General features: G+C 30.8%; 2 protein-coding genes across 3 annotated transcripts; one reads left to right on the top strand and one right to left on the bottom strand.

Moving 5' to 3' along the window:
- Positions 1-3,000: 3,000 nt before the first annotated feature.
- Positions 3,001-4,288, bottom strand: LOC122528379. 2 transcript variants are annotated; one of them, XM_043653439.1, is made up of 3 exons: positions 4,168-4,288; positions 3,914-4,106; positions 3,001-3,471 (listed from the first exon to the last, which is right to left on the bottom strand). In XM_043653439.1, exons 2-3 carry the CDS (start codon positions 4,055-4,057, stop codon positions 3,277-3,279), a joined length of 339 nt encoding a protein of 112 aa, XP_043509374.1. In that variant the 5' UTR covers positions 4,058-4,106; positions 4,168-4,288; the 3' UTR covers positions 3,001-3,276. The 2 variants fall into 2 exon arrangements, with proteins under 2 accessions (XP_043509374.1, XP_043509373.1); XM_043653438.1 differs by having other exon boundaries at positions 3,002-3,471; positions 3,914-4,242.
- A 753-nt stretch (positions 4,289-5,041) lies between these two features.
- Positions 5,042-17,501, top strand: LOC122528370 (ubiquitin carboxyl-terminal hydrolase puf). Its single transcript, XM_043653426.1, has 12 exons — positions 5,042-5,458; positions 5,939-6,035; positions 6,168-6,516; positions 6,585-6,882; positions 6,963-7,703; positions 7,837-13,825; positions 13,903-14,620; positions 14,714-14,904; positions 14,977-15,154; positions 15,232-15,398; positions 15,472-16,142; positions 16,210-17,501. Exons 1-12 carry the CDS (start codon positions 5,416-5,418, stop codon positions 17,040-17,042), a joined length of 10,275 nt encoding a protein of 3,424 aa, XP_043509361.1. The 5' UTR covers positions 5,042-5,415; the 3' UTR covers positions 17,043-17,501.
- The last annotated feature ends 709 nt before the right edge of the window (positions 17,502-18,210 follow it).

Raw genomic sequence — 18,210 nt, 5'->3', positions numbered from 1 at the left:
TTCTTCTTTTTTAAGAAAAGGCTGAGAAAAATGTTACCGATAGCGTGTTATTGTAAAGACATCTTGGGAACAAATAATTGTCTAAGCCGTCTGTTATTTTCGTTTCGATATCTTATAGCACCGTTAGCGGTTGAGCTGTTTTCAAGACGATAAAATAAAGATGTCAAGTGTAACAACCATCACATACTTCCTAGGATAGAAAATTTTGTATATATTAGAAGTAGTAACGTTATGTTAGTGGTTCGCAATATACACATATACGTATTTACGTAAATAGAATTTTTAGCATCCTTGGGATCGAAATTACTTTTATTTACAGAATAAAAAGAAATATTGTAATTTAATGTGATTTTTAAAGTAGTAAGAAGATGATTATAAACATTGCGAAATGAACGAATGATTGTACATTGATATGTATGTGAGATATAGCATAATTTTTAACTTCTAAAAAATTAATTACTTTAATTTATGTACATAATTTACATAAATAGAATATCGTATTATATATAATTATTCTAAAATACAAAACATTAAAGTCTATTGTAATTAATAATCATATTCGTACTACCAAATTTCTTGGCAAAATGCATAGAATTGGATTTTCAACTATGCAATTGTCATGAATGCAGCTCAACAACATTTATCAATTTACAGCCTTTTGCATTATATTTGAAAAATTGCTGCCATTGTGCTTTAATCATCAGATAGGTATTAGACGTTCATCGTCGTGTATATCGTAATTGGTCAAAGATGCATTTATATTTCTATTTGAGCGTCAAAGTACTTCAGGTACTAAATTAAAAGAAAACAAAAAAAAATTAAATTTAAGAAACAAGTTGCAGAAAACAAAATCAAATACCCCTGAGTGGAATTAAATTTGTACGAAGACATGTTGGCTGAAAAAAGAATGAAATTTTATATAGATATATATTATATATTTTTTATAAAAAAATCAGTCGTGGACATGCTTTATAGTATCAGACAACATGATCATTCACTGATTGGGGAAAAAATGAAAGAAAATAAGCAGTTGAGCTCCATAAATCTTTGTACATATTTTACATTGTGTGTTGAAAACACTCATAAGCCAGGTTTTAATAGTTTATCGCACACAGATATAGCTATGCATATTATTGTATAATGGTTTCAGAAATCTTGCAGTAACATATGCTAAGTGTTTGTTTTAAGAAGTCAAGAGAATGTGTATCGACACTCAATCAAATAATACCTGCAATCAATTAATACCTACAGAAATATTTACATTTTATCAAATTGCGTCAAAATAAAGAACGTTTTATTTATATTTTGTCCTCTACTATTCCAGTAGAACTATATAAAAACATTTCATTTTGGATGTAATTTCTATCATATCTAGAATTAATAATGAAAATAGTTTAAGGTATTTAAATATAAAAGCATTGTAAAATATACATATAGAAATATACATATATGTGTATACACACATATTGTACAATTCAGTTTAATAAATTACAAAATAATTGACAGCAGAATTGTAAACAGTACTATTAAAATGTTAATATCAATAATTGTTATTTTTTTTGTTATGGAGAGCTTTTTCATCAAGCTTTTTTTAGGCATATTATACTTTTTTTTGGCAAATATATTATATACATAGATATATATAGAGTATAATATCACTTAATGGATCTCCTTTTATTTATAGGATAAATAAAATAATGAATGAGTTTCATGTTGTCCTAGACAGATCTTAAATACATGCATTTGTTATTTTATCATGATTTACTATTATTTTTATTGCACTTACATTTAGGCAATAATATTTATAAGAAAACGCTATTATACAGATTATCAGTCATTAATTTGAAAATATTGGCTACATATATAGATAAACTATTATATATATATATATATATATTTATACATATATATATATATATATATATTTATCACAGGTATAACAAATTTATATTGTCTTTTCTTATGCAATAATGATGACATTAAATAAAAAAGTAAAACAAAGTAAATATTTCTTAAATAATGTTAAATTTATAGTTTTACAATAATATTTGAGTGACGAACGCATCCTTGTCTTCTAAAAACAAATTTTCTCTTTGTAAATCATGAACTACATGTGAAATTATAAATATAGTAAGCACAATGTGGATTGTGTCGCCAACCAATAATATTGTTCCACATAACATTTAATTGTGTTAGCTGATATTGTTAAGAAATAAATCTTATCTTAATAAATTATAGTAATATCATTTGCCCTTATATCATTCTAATAAAGACTTTTGGTTTTTAAAAATATAAAATACTGTAATTAATTAAAATTATATATATTTAAAATTTTTTATAAATTATTTATTATATTGCAACTTAGAGGTAAACATTCAAATTTGATTAAACTCTGCGGAATAATATATGTTAATATAATATAATTATGCAAATATTCTTGTTATTATATTTTGTACTATATATATATATATATATATATAAACATATATATGTATATATATATATATATATATATGTAGATATATAAGTTGACATATTCAATAACAAAGAAAATATGATCAGTTTAATGTACATTAATATTGACGGTTTTGCGTATCTAATATATAATGCTAGTAAAAATTTTATCAACTAAATTTCTTATTTTTACATTCAATTCTCTAATATGACATCATTTAATATTCTAAGAAATTACTTTGATATATCTATCTACTTATTTTTGTACACCAACAGTATAGATCTGTTAAAAAAGTAATATTATCTTAGATTATTAAAAGATGTTTAAAAATTTCTGTTAATAAAAACAGAATACATAAAATAAAATATTAATTCAATAATCTGAACATTGTTAAATATGCCTAAAAATATTTATCAGAAATATCACTAATATAAACATATTTTTAACTTCATTATTGATCATCAGCAGTCAAGGAAAAATGTTCCAGTTTTTTTGAAGATATGAAATAGAAACAAATTATAATTATTTATATATTTTATATTATAATATCAATAAAAAACGTCTGTAATAACTGATGTAAAAAATGAGAAAGTTTATACAAAATGAAGCTTTTACATCGAAAACATCTATAAGATATTTCAAGAAGAAAATTTTCAAAAATAATTTTAATAAATTGTTGAACCAATTAATTATGTATATACGATTTTGTTTAACAAAAAATTTTGTTTCTCTAGTAATAAATTACTAAAATAACAATACTAATAAGATATAGAAAATGTTCAATAATATTGAGCGATAAAATCTGCTTTTAATTCTATATGTCAACATGGAGGTGGACTAGATGTTGGTGCAGTATCAACAGTTTGTGTAGAGGTTGATGCAACTGTTGATGATTTATTCTGTGTAGTTAACCTTCGTTTAGCTAATAAAAATTGTTCCATTAATTCATGATGAGCTTCTAGCCGCTCAATACAATGTAGACATGCGGTTTTAGGTAATGGATCATTCATGTTTACCTGCATGACAAAAAGGTAAAAAAATTTTTTTTATGTTTCAAAACTAGATACAAATATTAGCATCATGATACATTACACAATATGTTTGAAAAAATTGAAAACATTGATTAAATGCAGAACCAGACTCTTGAACAGTTGTTTAATTTTTCTCTCAGTTAATGTAAATTGTTATGATACATACTGATATTTAAGAAGATTTAAGAAAATTTGTAATGAAACAAATTAATTTTGTCGTTACGTTGTAAATAATTTTGCAATCTTTAAATTATTGTTGCGTTTAAGACAGAACTGTCAGATACGATTAAAACGTTCGCACAAGAAAAGCGAGGAAAGATGAAATCTTAACCAGTCGTATATAGAATACATAATGAAAGGCATAAAAATTTAACGTTGGCGAGAGACTAATTTTAGAAAGTACAAAAGCAGCAGATTATGACTTTACCGTAATTGGGAGATAAGCATTTATTTTTTCGGCAAGTTTCATTCTCTCACCCTCTTCGCCGTATATATGGATCACGAAACGATTCATCTTACTGCAAAGTCTGCATATAAAACCCGTGATCACAGCTTTATCCGTGCTACCCATTTCAATTATTTACTAATTTACTCTTGTTCGTATGGCACTTGTCGACACCCTACAATTCGATTCGCGCGTCAATAACTTCAGGTGAAAATTATTATTCTACAAAATCGCACAAGATGTTATGCTTCTTCCGAGATTGTTTATCATAGTTCTGAACAACTGGCGCTACCAGCACTGTATTCTACTGCTATTCTACTACTACTCTCATCAGAATTATACATAATAAAATAACTTGTAACATTTCTTTTTTCCCTGATATTACAAATTAAATGCACAATAAAAAATATACCTGAGTAAATGAAACTAAAAATAAACGAACAAATTATATCGTAATTACAGGTAGAAATTTTTACGTTAAAAATTTAACGATATTTTCAATTTATAATTAACAAAACATTACAGTGAAAGTCTCAAAGGTTATAGCTAAACCAAAAAAAATTAATGTATCTACTTTCTCTAAACTACATTTTTTATTCATTTTTTTTAACATTAATTACTTTCTAACGTTATAAAATGAATTTAATTATCTGTAAACAACATAAAAGTAATATTACTTCTTTTATTTTAAACAACTTAATATTGTTTTATAAATTGTTTTTATAAGACTCATTCGTCATTACCAGATCCGTAATATGTAAGATGATATTTATTATTTAACATTATTTTATTAATCGTGTATTTAATAAAATGGGCATATTACGAGTAAATCGTTAAACATAATTTTTTAATAAGATTTACATGTTTAGTAACAGCATAATTTATTAATATTAAATAAATTAAACATAAATTTAAATTTTTAAATAATAAAACTTATAAATCAAGTACATAAATAAATGAGAAATGAGATAAGATTTAAAATTTCATTTTATATATCGTTCTTGCAAATAAAAAAAAAACTTTTTAATTGATGTGTCTTATTAATGTTTAAAAGTACTGATGCGATCATTTTAAATATCACATTATTTCAATAAAATATGGCGGCGATCAGCTGTCTTCTGTCATAATGACATTCATATTGATAAGTAGAAAGTTAGAACTTTTTAGAAATTATCTGCGCAAAAGTATTTGTGAACTTTAGCGATAGAGCGAAATAGTTTTTCATTATCATATTATTGCCTATAGATATAGAAGATTTGAAAAAAAAACATAGGAACGTATTTATTGTTGCTCATCTGAAGTAAGCGGCAAGTGAACGCAGCTGTGTAAGAAAGCAATATGGTGACTAACGAATTAATCAAGTGTTGAGGATAATCAAGAATACAAATGTTTAATATTACCAACGTTTGCGATGGATGGTGGTAAAGTTGAGTGATGAACTTAACGTGATTAAAAGCCTTTTCTGAGGCTAAAGAAAAAAAATCATGTGTGATGTATGTGTTGACTTTCACGATCTTCTGCTCTCCTGTAAGTAAAATATGTACAATACCTTTCATGTTAACCTAGCGCACTGTGTTGCATGTTTGCAAATTTTTACTCCGCATTGCTAACTGATGTTTTAGTATAAATAATGTAGCAACAATTTGTTGTAAAAATCTTTGGGATTCATAATTATACTTACCATATTATACAATGAAAATCTCTTTGTAACAATATAATTTATAACCTTACTTGCTTATGTACGATTTTAAAATTTGTTAACTTCTATATGCTTCAGTGTCAAATGTACAATACAAGATAATAAAGTTTTTTAGTGTTGAAATATTTTCAGAAGTCGTAATTAAAGTATTAAAATTGTACGACATGTTGAACTATATGAAATGTTTGATATAACAGAGATTATAGTAACATTTGAATATTTTTATAGTTTGATTTTACTTGTGTATGCTATAGTAAATTTATTTAAATTTTCATATTGTTTGTTTTTTTTCTATAATTTATATCTAGATGATGAAAGATCATCGAAGGAACAAGATGGATTGGCAACACTTTGTATTTCGGATGTGGACACTATGTTACATTATGTTAATCAATGGGTACAAAGGTTTGATTTCATTTTTGCTTCTTATTACATGTAAATCAAACATTTGAATTAATATAATATTAAACATTTATTATATTAAGACTATATTTTAACTTGTATTTTAATATAATTTGTTGTCTTTCATTTTTATAGACAATGCATGTGCTGTTATCGAGAAATAAAAAATTTTGATCGATTTATAAGGTTAACACAGAGTGTTGTATTATGTACATTACAACAATTACAAATTATACAACAAAATGGTCAGCAAACAAGTATTGGAAAAGTACCATCCAAAGACGAAAAAGAAGAAGGAAAAACAGATGAAAATAAAGCAGAAAACTCAGATTTTGCACAAATAGAGATACAAATGAAACACAACTGGTCTCAACAAGATAGAGAAAAATTATTTCATCTTCTTTCAAAAATATTTTTATTAAATTTTCCTCTCTATATTGCAATGAAACATGGTGGTGCAATTAATCCATTAGCTCCAATAAAAGTAATATGTCACTGTAAAAGGTAATTTTCTATGTACATATTTATACATTATTTTTTGTTGTTTTAAAGGATGAAGGAGGATATTGTGAGCCTCATGATCCAGAAGTGCCAGCTCCTTTAATTAGAGCAGTGTCCATATTTTGTCATCAAGGTGGTTTCAATTTAATGTCTGCTTGTTTTGATATGGAAAATACATTACCTGTTAGTCTTGCACATTCGATGGTTGTAGTGATTTGTAATTTAAAACTTTGGTTAAATTATGGTAGCGTTATTCAGCTCTTTATACCATTACGCAGTCGTGTTATGAAATATATGTGTCGCTTAGCAGATAAAGAATTACGCACACCAGCAGTTAGAACGATGGCAGGTAAATTTTGAAATAAATAAGATTATAATGATTTATGATATATTTTCTATTTTTATATTTATAAAACTCTTTATATTTAGATTTCATGTGGAGTGCTGTAAAGGATCCTATCGATGCTGTTTTACCAAGTTTTGATCGTGATGGATTGGATTTAGCATTTAAATATTTTACTAGTACAACTTTAACTATGAGACTAGCAGGAATAGCTCAAATAAATGCTCATATTACTGCATTCAATGAACTTTGCAATAGTGAAACTGTCGCTGAAGTGGAACAAGTAGGCCATGCATTGGCTGCATGGTTAACAGAAAATAATATAATAGCTCATATATTTGGACCAAATTTGCATGTAGAGGTTATTAAACAAAGTCATATTGTACTAAGTTTCTTAGCTATGGAAGGTAGAATCACATGTTCTGATATGGATACTATGTGGCAAGCTGCACAATTGAAACATTGTGGTCGGCCAGTATATGATTTATTGGCACCCTTAGTAAAACATTTGGCTCCAACTCCAGTTTTACATTTATACTCTTTGTTAGGAAAATTGGAGCCAAAGGACCACACAGAACAAAGTTTATTCCTGGCATCTGCTTTGATAAAATTTATTTGGACAGCAGGTGGTTCAGGTTATCCAAGAAGTTTATCTATAAAAAACAGAGAAATTTTAAGAGGTACTAGTGGTATTGGTGGAAGTAGTACTAGTGATCCTAGTGGTATAGATGGAAGTAGTCCAGATGAAGATGAAGAAGAAGCCAGTGCTCCATCTGAAGGGCCTTCACCACGAAAACAAGCAAGAGGCGATAGTAGCGATGGAGAAGGTATATGTATAATTAGTATTTTTATCTTTAAATATGAAACATTTATCTTTAAATGTATGTGTGTGTGTGTGTGTGCGCGCGCGCGCATGTATATATATATATATATAAATGATTTAAAATATAAATATTTAAGGTCCATTTAAAACAAAAAATGTGGGTACAGCAGTTGTACAAACAAGTTCGAATGAAGGAGAAGATCATGCAATAGAAAAATCTGAATGTTTTACTGAATCAACAAAAGATTCTGCATGTAGTATGCAAGATGATCTAAAAGAAAAACAGAGTGGATCAGATGCAGAGGCTGATACTGAAAAGTCTAATACCGAAGAAACAATTGCACTAGAAAAAAGGAAGAGAAAAGTGTTAAGAAAACGGAAAAAACCTCAAAAACGTTCATTAGTTACTACAGATAAGGCATTAGAAGGCATCGTAAATGAAGAAAATAATATGAAAACTAAAGATTTAATGTTAGATATAAAATATAGGCCAGAGGATGTTTTAAACAGTACTTTGGATACTGGTGGATTAGTTTCTATGGATGATCCAAAAGGTGTTGATGCATTAGATCGTGTAAAACAACAAGCAATGGCTTTAGATCCAAGTGATCAACAAGTTCCAACAACAGCGGCACTCTTGAGAAGAGCTAACAAAAATAAATATATGTCATTAGTAGGACATAATGTAGATCGAGCTCCTGACTCTGCAGATACTTCACATGATGAAGATGATAGTGATGTAGCTGGTGTTCTTGCAGCAGCAGATGGGCCTGGTGCTGTTATATCAGAACTTGCTGGTTTAGTACATGCAACAGGACCTACGTTTTTACCTTCAGGATTAGATGAAATGCTTTCGGATGAAGAAGGATCCTATAGTAGCAGAATATCTAATAAAAGTGAAAAAAATATGGCAGATTTTGATGGAGAAGAAAGCGGATGCGAAGAGGAATTAGCTCAATTAGCTGCGCGTCATTTAACAGCTATACAAATGCAAGCTTATCATCCTCATCATTCTCATCCAACAATGACAATTAGACGATCTGTTTGTCGTCCTCCACAAGTGAGAAGTATCCGCCAAACTGTAACACGTGTTAATTCTCAATTCAACTTGGACACTGTATGTAAACCAGGAAATACATTATTATGGGATCTTTTGCAAGATGATAAAATTGGGCAATTAGGAGAAGGTTTAGCTTTGGAAGCTGAAAAAGCTTTGTGCAATCTTCTTTGCTTCAATGTTGACCGATTAATACCTATGAAATTCATAGAAGGTTGCCTAGAAAATCTTGCAACCAATCGTTCTGTGGTAGTATCTTTAAGATTATTACCTAAATTACTTGCCAGTTTTCAGCAATTTGGTGCAATGGATGCACACACAATAACGACGTGGGCCGATCGTGAACGTGGAATGATGAGACATTTCTTTAATAACTTGAAAACATATACTAGTACAGGGCCAAAAAATAGCTTGTATTCCCATCAAACGGAAATACAAGTTAGACTACAATTTTTATCTTCTATTTTTTCACCTTTAGGTTCACCTGATTGTTTTCGTTTAAGTCTCGAACAGGTGGACATACTGTGGCAGTGTTTGTCACAAGATACAACGTGCGCTGATGAACTTTTTAGTTGGTTGCTTAGTCAAGCAAAATCAACGGAACAACATGCACTTGGAATGGATACACTTAAACACTTGTGTATGCGTAAATTACCAAGCTTACCACCTGAAACTATCAGTATGACAGGCCTCAGTCTTTTCCAACAATTGTGTAACTTAGCCCGTTTAGCTGCCGCACACTTAGATAGACCCTTAAGAGACGTGGATTCAGTTGGTATGGATTTCTTATGGAGAATTGCATTAAAAGCTAAAAGTACAGATGTTAGTATGGCGGCTATACAATATCTAAACGGATATTACATGTCTAGACAATTAACTCAAGAAGCAGAATTTGTTTCACAATGTATGACCCATCTTGCTGCAGCTAGTGCCGATTTGGAAACGAATGAAGAAGCTAGTTTACGTTGTATACAAAGAGCTTTGTTACTATTAAGGACACATTTAGAAGCGTTCCGAAAACGGTACGCATATCATTTACGTCGCTGGATACTGGAAGGTCGAGGTGCTGGTAGTCATGTCGCTATGAATATTTCGGAGAAAGGGCAGCAGCTAAGAATATTTGTGCAACCTGCAGGAATCCCTGAAAAAACAAGTTTCACTCTTCTTAGCACTGATTATGTAGCTGATTTGAGAGCCGAAGTTGCCAAGTGGTGGGATGATACGCAAAATAATCAAGAGAAATCGACATCCACTACAAATTCGAATCAAAGCAATGGTTCAGTGTTAGGTTCTTTGCTTACTGATGGGCCAATTAGAATGATTACACAAGGCCAGGAATTAACTATTGATTTTGACGAAAAAACATTGCAAGAAATGGGGTTTAAAGATGGCCAATTAGTGTTCATTTCTCCCGGCGCTGGTCGAGGTAATGGTAGTGGTAGATGTAACAAACGAGATGTGGATTCACCCTCTCTTTTACCTCCACCTCCTCGAGAATCTTTGCCGACGTTATTATTATTACGTCCACAGTATTTTGAACAACTATTCACACTAATGAGAACTTTAAGCGCTATGAAAACTGTTGTCAAAGGCGGCCAAGAAATTCCTCATACGAAAGCCCAGGTACTTTCAAGAAGAGTTTGGGATACATTAACATTACTACCAACTAGTCCAACTTTATTGAGAGGATTTCAAAAACTAGGAGAAACAACTTTGCCGGAACTATTAGATCCTGCTAGTCCACAAAAGTTGATGTACTCTTTATATATAGTAGAATCATTAAGTAGACATAGTACAACAAATCAACCTTCTGTTGTGAATTGCACATCTAGTGCGTCTGGTAATGAAGGTGACGGCGATACAGACGATAATCATGAAGACAAAGAGAAAGATGTTGCATGGTCAACATTGTTCATTCAACATGGAGGTTTGCGTCATTTATTTGATATTTTTATGTCTGGATGCTTGGAACAAGGTGATGGTAGCGAGTGGCAGCAGGACTGTCTCGCTAGCTTACTAAAACAACTATGTTATTTGGGCGTTGTTAAAGAAGAAAAGAAACGAAGTAAAGCAGACAAGTTGCTTGTACCTAAATTGAGCGAGGTGATGCTTTCAATGATGAATGTTGAAGCTGTTATGTCTCGAATAACGAGTATATTAAATGAAGCATCTTTACCCAGAGATCCAAATCATTACAAGACAGGACTTTTTGGAAGATCACAAGTTATACATTATACTATGGCTTTATTAGTTTGTTGGGTACATAGTAATGAAACAGTGAAGCAGTATCTTTTTTCATCGTCAGAACCATTTGGGAAAACTTGGCTAAGAAGATTAGTATTGGAAGATCCTGAACCAGCAGTAAGAAGAGAAGTTTGTACAGCATTATATAGATTATGTCTGGGAACTACAGGATCTGAAGATGAAAATTCTAGTAATCACAGTTTGATTGTTTCAATGTTAAATACATTATTGGAACATCTGATAATTGCTGAGGCGATGCAACCTTCTCATCGAAAACCAGATTTACCGTTGCATTTACATCCCATGCTTGATGATGGAAAAGAACCATATGGACCTGCTTGCAGGGATTATTTTTGGCTTGTTTGCAGATTAGTTGATTCCCTTCCAGAAGAAGCTATCAAAGAAGGATCGGATGATTCCAATTTAACGATAGATCTCGAAACTTTAGCAATAAGGGTAATTGATTCGGTTTTAAATAGAGATCATCTTGAAATGCGTCACAATACAGTGGAAGATGATGGTTTAGTTGGATTACTGAATCTTACTTGTAATATTATGACACATAATCCACCTTGCAAACAAGGCAAAATTGGACAGAATTTATTACATGAAGTATTTGATTTTCTATTTGCATTACCTAATCCTCGATCGAAACATGTTCCAAAATGTAAAAGTCAGGTTTCCAGATCAGCAGCTTTTGATCTTTTAGTTGAACTTGTAAAATCTGCTCCTGATAATTACAGAATTCTTCATGAAAAATTGTTAGCTCAACATAAGCCTGGCCCTCATTCTCCATATCCATGGGATTATTGGCCGCATGAAGATGGACGTTCTGATTGTGGATATGTAGGTCTAACAAACTTAGGTGCCACTTGTTATATGGCTAGTTGTATGCAACACCTATATATGATGCCACAAGCACGTGTTTCTATATTAGGAGCTGATTGTAATAGAGCAAATAAACATCAACTCACATTAAGGGAGCTACAAAGAATGTTCGCCTATCTTTTAGAATCGGAAAGGAAAGCGTATAATCCGCGAAGTTTTTGTCGTGTATATACCATGAATCATGAGCCTTTAAATACTGGAGAACAAAAAGACATGGCTGAATTTTTTATAGATCTTGTATCTAAATTAGAAGAGATGACATCAGATTTAAAAAATTTGGTGAAAACATTATTCTGTGGCGTGATATCTAATAATGTTGTATCATTAGATTGTGAACATGTAAGTAGAACTCTTGAAGAATTTTATACTGTACGTTGCCAGGTAGCAGATATGAGGAATCTTTACGAAAGTTTAGATGAAGTTACAGTTAAAGATACTTTGGAAGGAGATAATATGTATACATGTTCACAATGTGGTAAAAAAGCAAGGGCAGAAAAAAGAGCATGTTTTAAGAAGTTACCACATATATTATGTTTCAATACAATGAGATATACATTTAATATGGGAACTATGTCGAAAGAAAAAGTAAACACACATTTTAGTTTTCCATTAAGATTAGATATGTCTGGATATGTTGAGAAAAAACTGATGCCACAACATTATCAGGAAGAAAAGAAAGCTTCTGAAAAGAGAAAATCTGAAAATGATTGTCAATCAGGATTAAGCAATGATGATACAGAAATGGAACATTATCAGTATGATTTAATAGGCGTAACAGTTCATACTGGCACTGCTGATGGTGGACATTATTATAGTTTTATTAGAGATCGTACGTCCCCTAATAAAGATAAATGGTTTTTATTCAATGATGCAGAAGTTAAACCATTTGATCCAAATCAAATAGCAGCGGAGTGTTTTGGTGGAGAAATGACAAGTAAAACCTATGATTCCGTTACAGATAAATTTATGGATTTCAGTTTTGAAAAAACAAATTCAGCATATATGCTATTTTACGAATGGTGCGCTGATCCTGGTGATCAAGCAAAGGAGGAAGAAGCCACTGTTTCTAGTCCTAACGGACGACAATCCTCTTCATTGATTCATAAAAATACTAATAAATTACCGCCATTGGAATTAAATAAAGAACTTGAAGATTGGATATGGCAGGATAACATGCACTTTTTACAAGACAAAAATATATTTGAACATACATATTTTACATTTATGTGGCAGATCTGCGGCTACATACCACAAACGTTACTTTCCATACAATCCGATATAACAGAAATGTCAGCAGACCTTTCAACATCATTTTTTATGGAAACTTTCATTCATGCCAAGGAAAAACCAACAATGGTACAATGGGTAGAACTGCTGACAAAACAGTTCAACGGATCAGCTGGTGCATGCGCCAGATTTCTTGAAAAAATGGCTGGAGATTCATGGTGGCCAATCCAAATTCTAGTCAAGTGCCCTAATCAAATGGTAAGACAAATGTTCCAAAGGCTATGTATTCATGTGATACAACGTTTGCGCGCTACTCAAGCACCTTTATACCTTCTTTGTGATGAAGAAAATGACATAAATACTGTCGGTACGCGATCATGCGTGACAAGATTTGTGAGAATGCTTTTGTCTCTTATGGAACATGCGAAACAACATTTGAAACATCTTACTGAATATTTCAGTTTTTTATATGAATTTAGTAAAATGGGTGAAGAAGAAACGCTATTTCTAATAAGAGTACAAGCTATATCAACTATGATCAATTTTTATCTTGGACATAAGACACATGAATTCGTTGATGCAGTCAGTGAAGAAGAAGAGGAAGAAGAAGTTGTTGCTATGCCAACAGAAAAATTAAGACCTGCTTCTTTGGATAAAATGATCACTTTAATAGCAACTTTGGTTGAACGTAGTAGAGGACCTGATCACAGGTAGTTGAATAGTTTATTATTTTTATTTAATATGAAAATTTTATTATATGTTTACATATTGTATTTTCATATTTTAGGCTAGCATTGTCTCCAGCAGATCTTAGTGCTGTAGCAGGAGGTAAAGGATTTCCTTTTTTGTATCAGCAAACGCGAGATGTCATCAATCTTAACCAGACGCGAAACTTGATTCAGTCTTTATGTCGTTGGAATGACCGACTAGCAATACATATTGTGACAATGATATTTCAAGCGATAACAAAACATACAGATGTCTGCCAACCATTTTTCAAACTTTTAACACTGTTAACCGAGAGTTCAGGATTAAGTGGATTGCCTTGTATGACGCAGTTAATTTTAGGCAGAGTCTGGGAAGCTGCAAGAGTTGCTCCACATGGAGCATTAGAATGGTTAGCTTTAGCCGTTACAAGAAGTAAACTTGCACATGCTTGGGTATTACAAGGATTAGACACGTGGTTACAACATTTCTTATTAGAACATTCAAATCAAAGAGTTCGCTCTGCTGCTGCTTTTCTTCTCGTATCATTAGTACCATCGACTCATTTCAGACAAGGTTATCGCAGTGCTCATAGATTAGGTTTAGGATGCAATACATCTAGGGAACTACAATTATCTCCAGAAGCTACTTTAGTTTTACACAAAATATATACGGCACTTCTACGATTATTACAACCTGCGAGACATTATATTGATATACAGACTCATGGTACAATGAAACTCACTGCCTATTTTGCATTACTTACTTATTGTGTCATTTCTAAGACAGAAAAATTAATGGTAAGCATTGCATAATATTAGATCTTTTGCTATAATTATTTTATTATATATTTATTTTCAATTTATATTATATTTTATTATATTTATTTTCAGTTTGGACAATATTTGAATGATTTATGGACACTTTTCCATCCAAAACTATCTGAGCCTAGCATTCCAGTACATCATAATAAACAAGCTGTACTACTATTTTGGTATCATGTTTGTTCTGATTGTCCGGAAAATGTTGCTCTTATACTTCACAATCCTCATATAACTAAAAATATTGCATTTAATTATATACTGTACGTATAATTCTTTTTTTTTTTATACAAGTACATGTGATTACAAAATTTGAAGTTTTATATATCTTTTAGTGCTGATCATGAGGATCAGGATGTGGTATTATTTAATAGAGTAATGTTGCCTGCTTACTATGGTTTATTACGATTATGCTGTCAACAATCACGCACTTTTACAAGACAACTAGCTGCACATCAAAATATTCAATGGGCATTCAAAAACATAACACCTCATCCTACTCAATATTCAACTGTAAGATTTTTATTGATTTGAAATCTACTTTTACTTATAGAACTTATATCTAAAACATAAAATATCTTTCTTTATAGGCTGTGGACGAACTGTTTAAATTAATGCAACTGTTAGTTGCAAGACATCCTGAACAAACTGAACAAGAAGAAGCAGAAATTGCATCTTTTAGGAGAGGAACCTTATCTTCTTACTTACAAGGATTAGACGGACGATCATGTTGGGCTACACTTATTTCTGCATTTCGGTAAAATATTTGAAATAACATTTCTTTTTATCTTGAGTTTGAAAAACAAATTGATAAAACCAATATTTTGCAGCATCTTGATCGAATCAGACGATGATCGGCTTTACGTTGTATATAACGGAGGAGTGAGTATGGCTTTGGAAGCATTTCATATGTTGCATATTATGTATCACGAAGCAACAGCATGTCACGTTGCTGGTGACTTAGCTGAACTAATAGCTATTATTGTCGAACTTGTGCGATGTATTAGAACCGCTAGAGACGGGCCTGATGCAAGAAATATATTAGCGAATTGTAAAGAATGGCCAGATATTCTGCGAAAATTAGCAACATTGTTAAATACATATAATCCTCCAGATATGAGGAATCTTGCTATAGATCTTTTAAAAGAACTTGTGATGCTTGTTCCTGCTGAAGCGATCTCAATTTTAGCACCATTGCTATCACACTGCCATGCAGCTCTTCAAGAATCTCATGCTGCTGTTCCACCTGGCCCATATCTTCCAAGAAGGTCTACTCCTCCAGGGAAAATGCCTACTCGACCTGCTAGACCAATGGTGCAGATGGCTGTACCACATTCTCAGCTGGAGGCATCGAAAGGAGTAGATCCAGAATATGACAACGCTTTACTTGAATTTTATTTACCATATCATGAACTTATCGATGTAATGTGCAGATTGGCAATAAATAATGACTGCATGACAGAGACATTGGTTAGTCTGAGTGCTATGTTAGGATTTGAAGGTAATTATCATTTATTGTGAAAATTCATAAAATCGATACAATTAATAACAATTTTATTTAATTACAGGTGTACCATTGCACTTAGCCTTATTTCCTAGATTATGGTTAGATGTTCATGCTGCTACACACATAGACAGGAAACATATTGCATCTCTTCTTTGTTCTTCCTACACAGTGGATTATGTAGATGCTGTACTACTAGATGAAAGATCGTCTTTAGGAATACCGGCAATTCATGCTTTTCTCAAGACTTTTTTCCCAAAACTTGCTAATCATGTACTAACCGAACAAACTTGCTTACTTATTGACAATTTAGTTAGTTCTATGGTGGCAATGGTGGAAGCAGTAGACATTCAAGCATCTGCACATAGATTAACAGGTGATTTAAGAGCCTTGGCTCTTGTCTATAATAGCAGTACAAGACTGAAACCACCAAGTAGCTTGTTACCGGCATTAGAAACGCTGTTGTCTCGAACTAGAGCCATTAAAGTGAAAGAATCTAATCAACAGGAAATAGAAGCTCCTACAAAAAAGCGTAAGTTTATGATGAATGAAAACAGTGAAACCACTGACAAAGAATTGCATCTACCAATCAAAGAACTTAATAAGCAGAAAAACGTTTCTAACATAAACATCGAAGAAAAAGACAAAGTAGAAGTAAATGATATGACTTCCTCTGATTCTGGAGGTGATAAAACCATATCAAGAAATAATATTCAAGCAGAAAATATTCCTACAAACATCAGTACGATATCCCCAGGTTTAATTGACACCGTAACAACCAACAACTGTACGAACCAGTTGCGATGTTCATTGACTAATGTTTCTTGGTTTGAGATGTTGGAAAAGACGATTCTTGATCTACAAACTATTGTACAACTGCAAACGAAAAGTAACTAACTTTACGTGTTTTAAATGGTGCTTTTATCATAGAAGCATACAATACAGGACTAAGTTTATGTGTAACTGTGTGATTCTTTAGGATAACAAGACAGAAATTCAGTTATACATTCAAGATCTAAATGGACAAAAAAATTTTAGTATGTTTGTGTTCTATAAAGAAAAAGATGCATATATTATATCACATATATGTATCAAATGCGATTTATTTTCCAAATGTAGGTAAATAAGGTATCTTTGTCTATTTAAGTTATATTAAAATATTCAAAAATAAGAAGAAAACAAATTATCAATTGGGACTGAACAATTTTCATTTTATATAATAAATGTTCGTTAGTGCTGTGAGATTGTCTGTCTCTTGGTAATAAATAATATAAACCGCCCAGTATTTAATAATAGGAATTATGAAAGTAAAATCTTGAAATAATTTAAGAGATACAATTATAAAATCTTTATTAAAATTATGATAATTTTTCTATCTTATCTCAATTTTGTGATATATTACAAAATTATTTTTCGATTTAACGTAATATATAAAATAGTAAGTTTTCCAATCAGTTCTTTGTATCTTTTGTATCAAACATTATTGATCAGATACAGATTTCATTAATTTGTCATTGTAATATATTTCCATTATATTTTTAATATGTTTCCAGATAATTAATTGTATAATTTATGTTATGAATATTTTTACAGGATACTGCACATTTTTTCAACATATCTTTCGAAATAAATTTACGTAAACGACTGTGTTATTAAATCTTTTTTATGTGTAATAATCAGAAATATTTAGTTTTTCATTTGAACGAATTGTGCTAACAATTTTTATATATATTTTTAGTCGTTTTGATTAATGAAACTATATTTTGCATAGTATTTCTACAAAAATTATAAAATTAAAATATTATTAGATACTTCAATTTTATTTTACAAAAATAAAGTTTAATTTCCATTCAAATCAAATTTTAATTATACCTCGTATCATCATGATAAAATATTTATTTATAACAATTGCAAATAAATGACTTAATGTTTATAATATTATACGGTCTTTTTTGTTTGTATAATTGTGACAAATGAAAATATCTCACATCACAAATGAACAATTTTATTATCAAATTTTTGAAACATTCGTGAAAACTGAGCAAAAGATCATTCGAATATAATT

This window comes from Frieseomelitta varia, unplaced genomic scaffold (assembly GCF_011392965.1).
Source record: "Frieseomelitta varia isolate USP_RPSP 00005682 unplaced genomic scaffold, Fvar_1.2 scaffold_249, whole genome shotgun sequence".
Taxonomy (NCBI): Eukaryota; Metazoa; Arthropoda; class Insecta; order Hymenoptera; family Apidae; genus Frieseomelitta; species Frieseomelitta varia.
The sequence above is the reverse complement of the archived record's forward strand: the minus strand, read 5'-3'. Positions and strand labels throughout refer to the sequence as shown.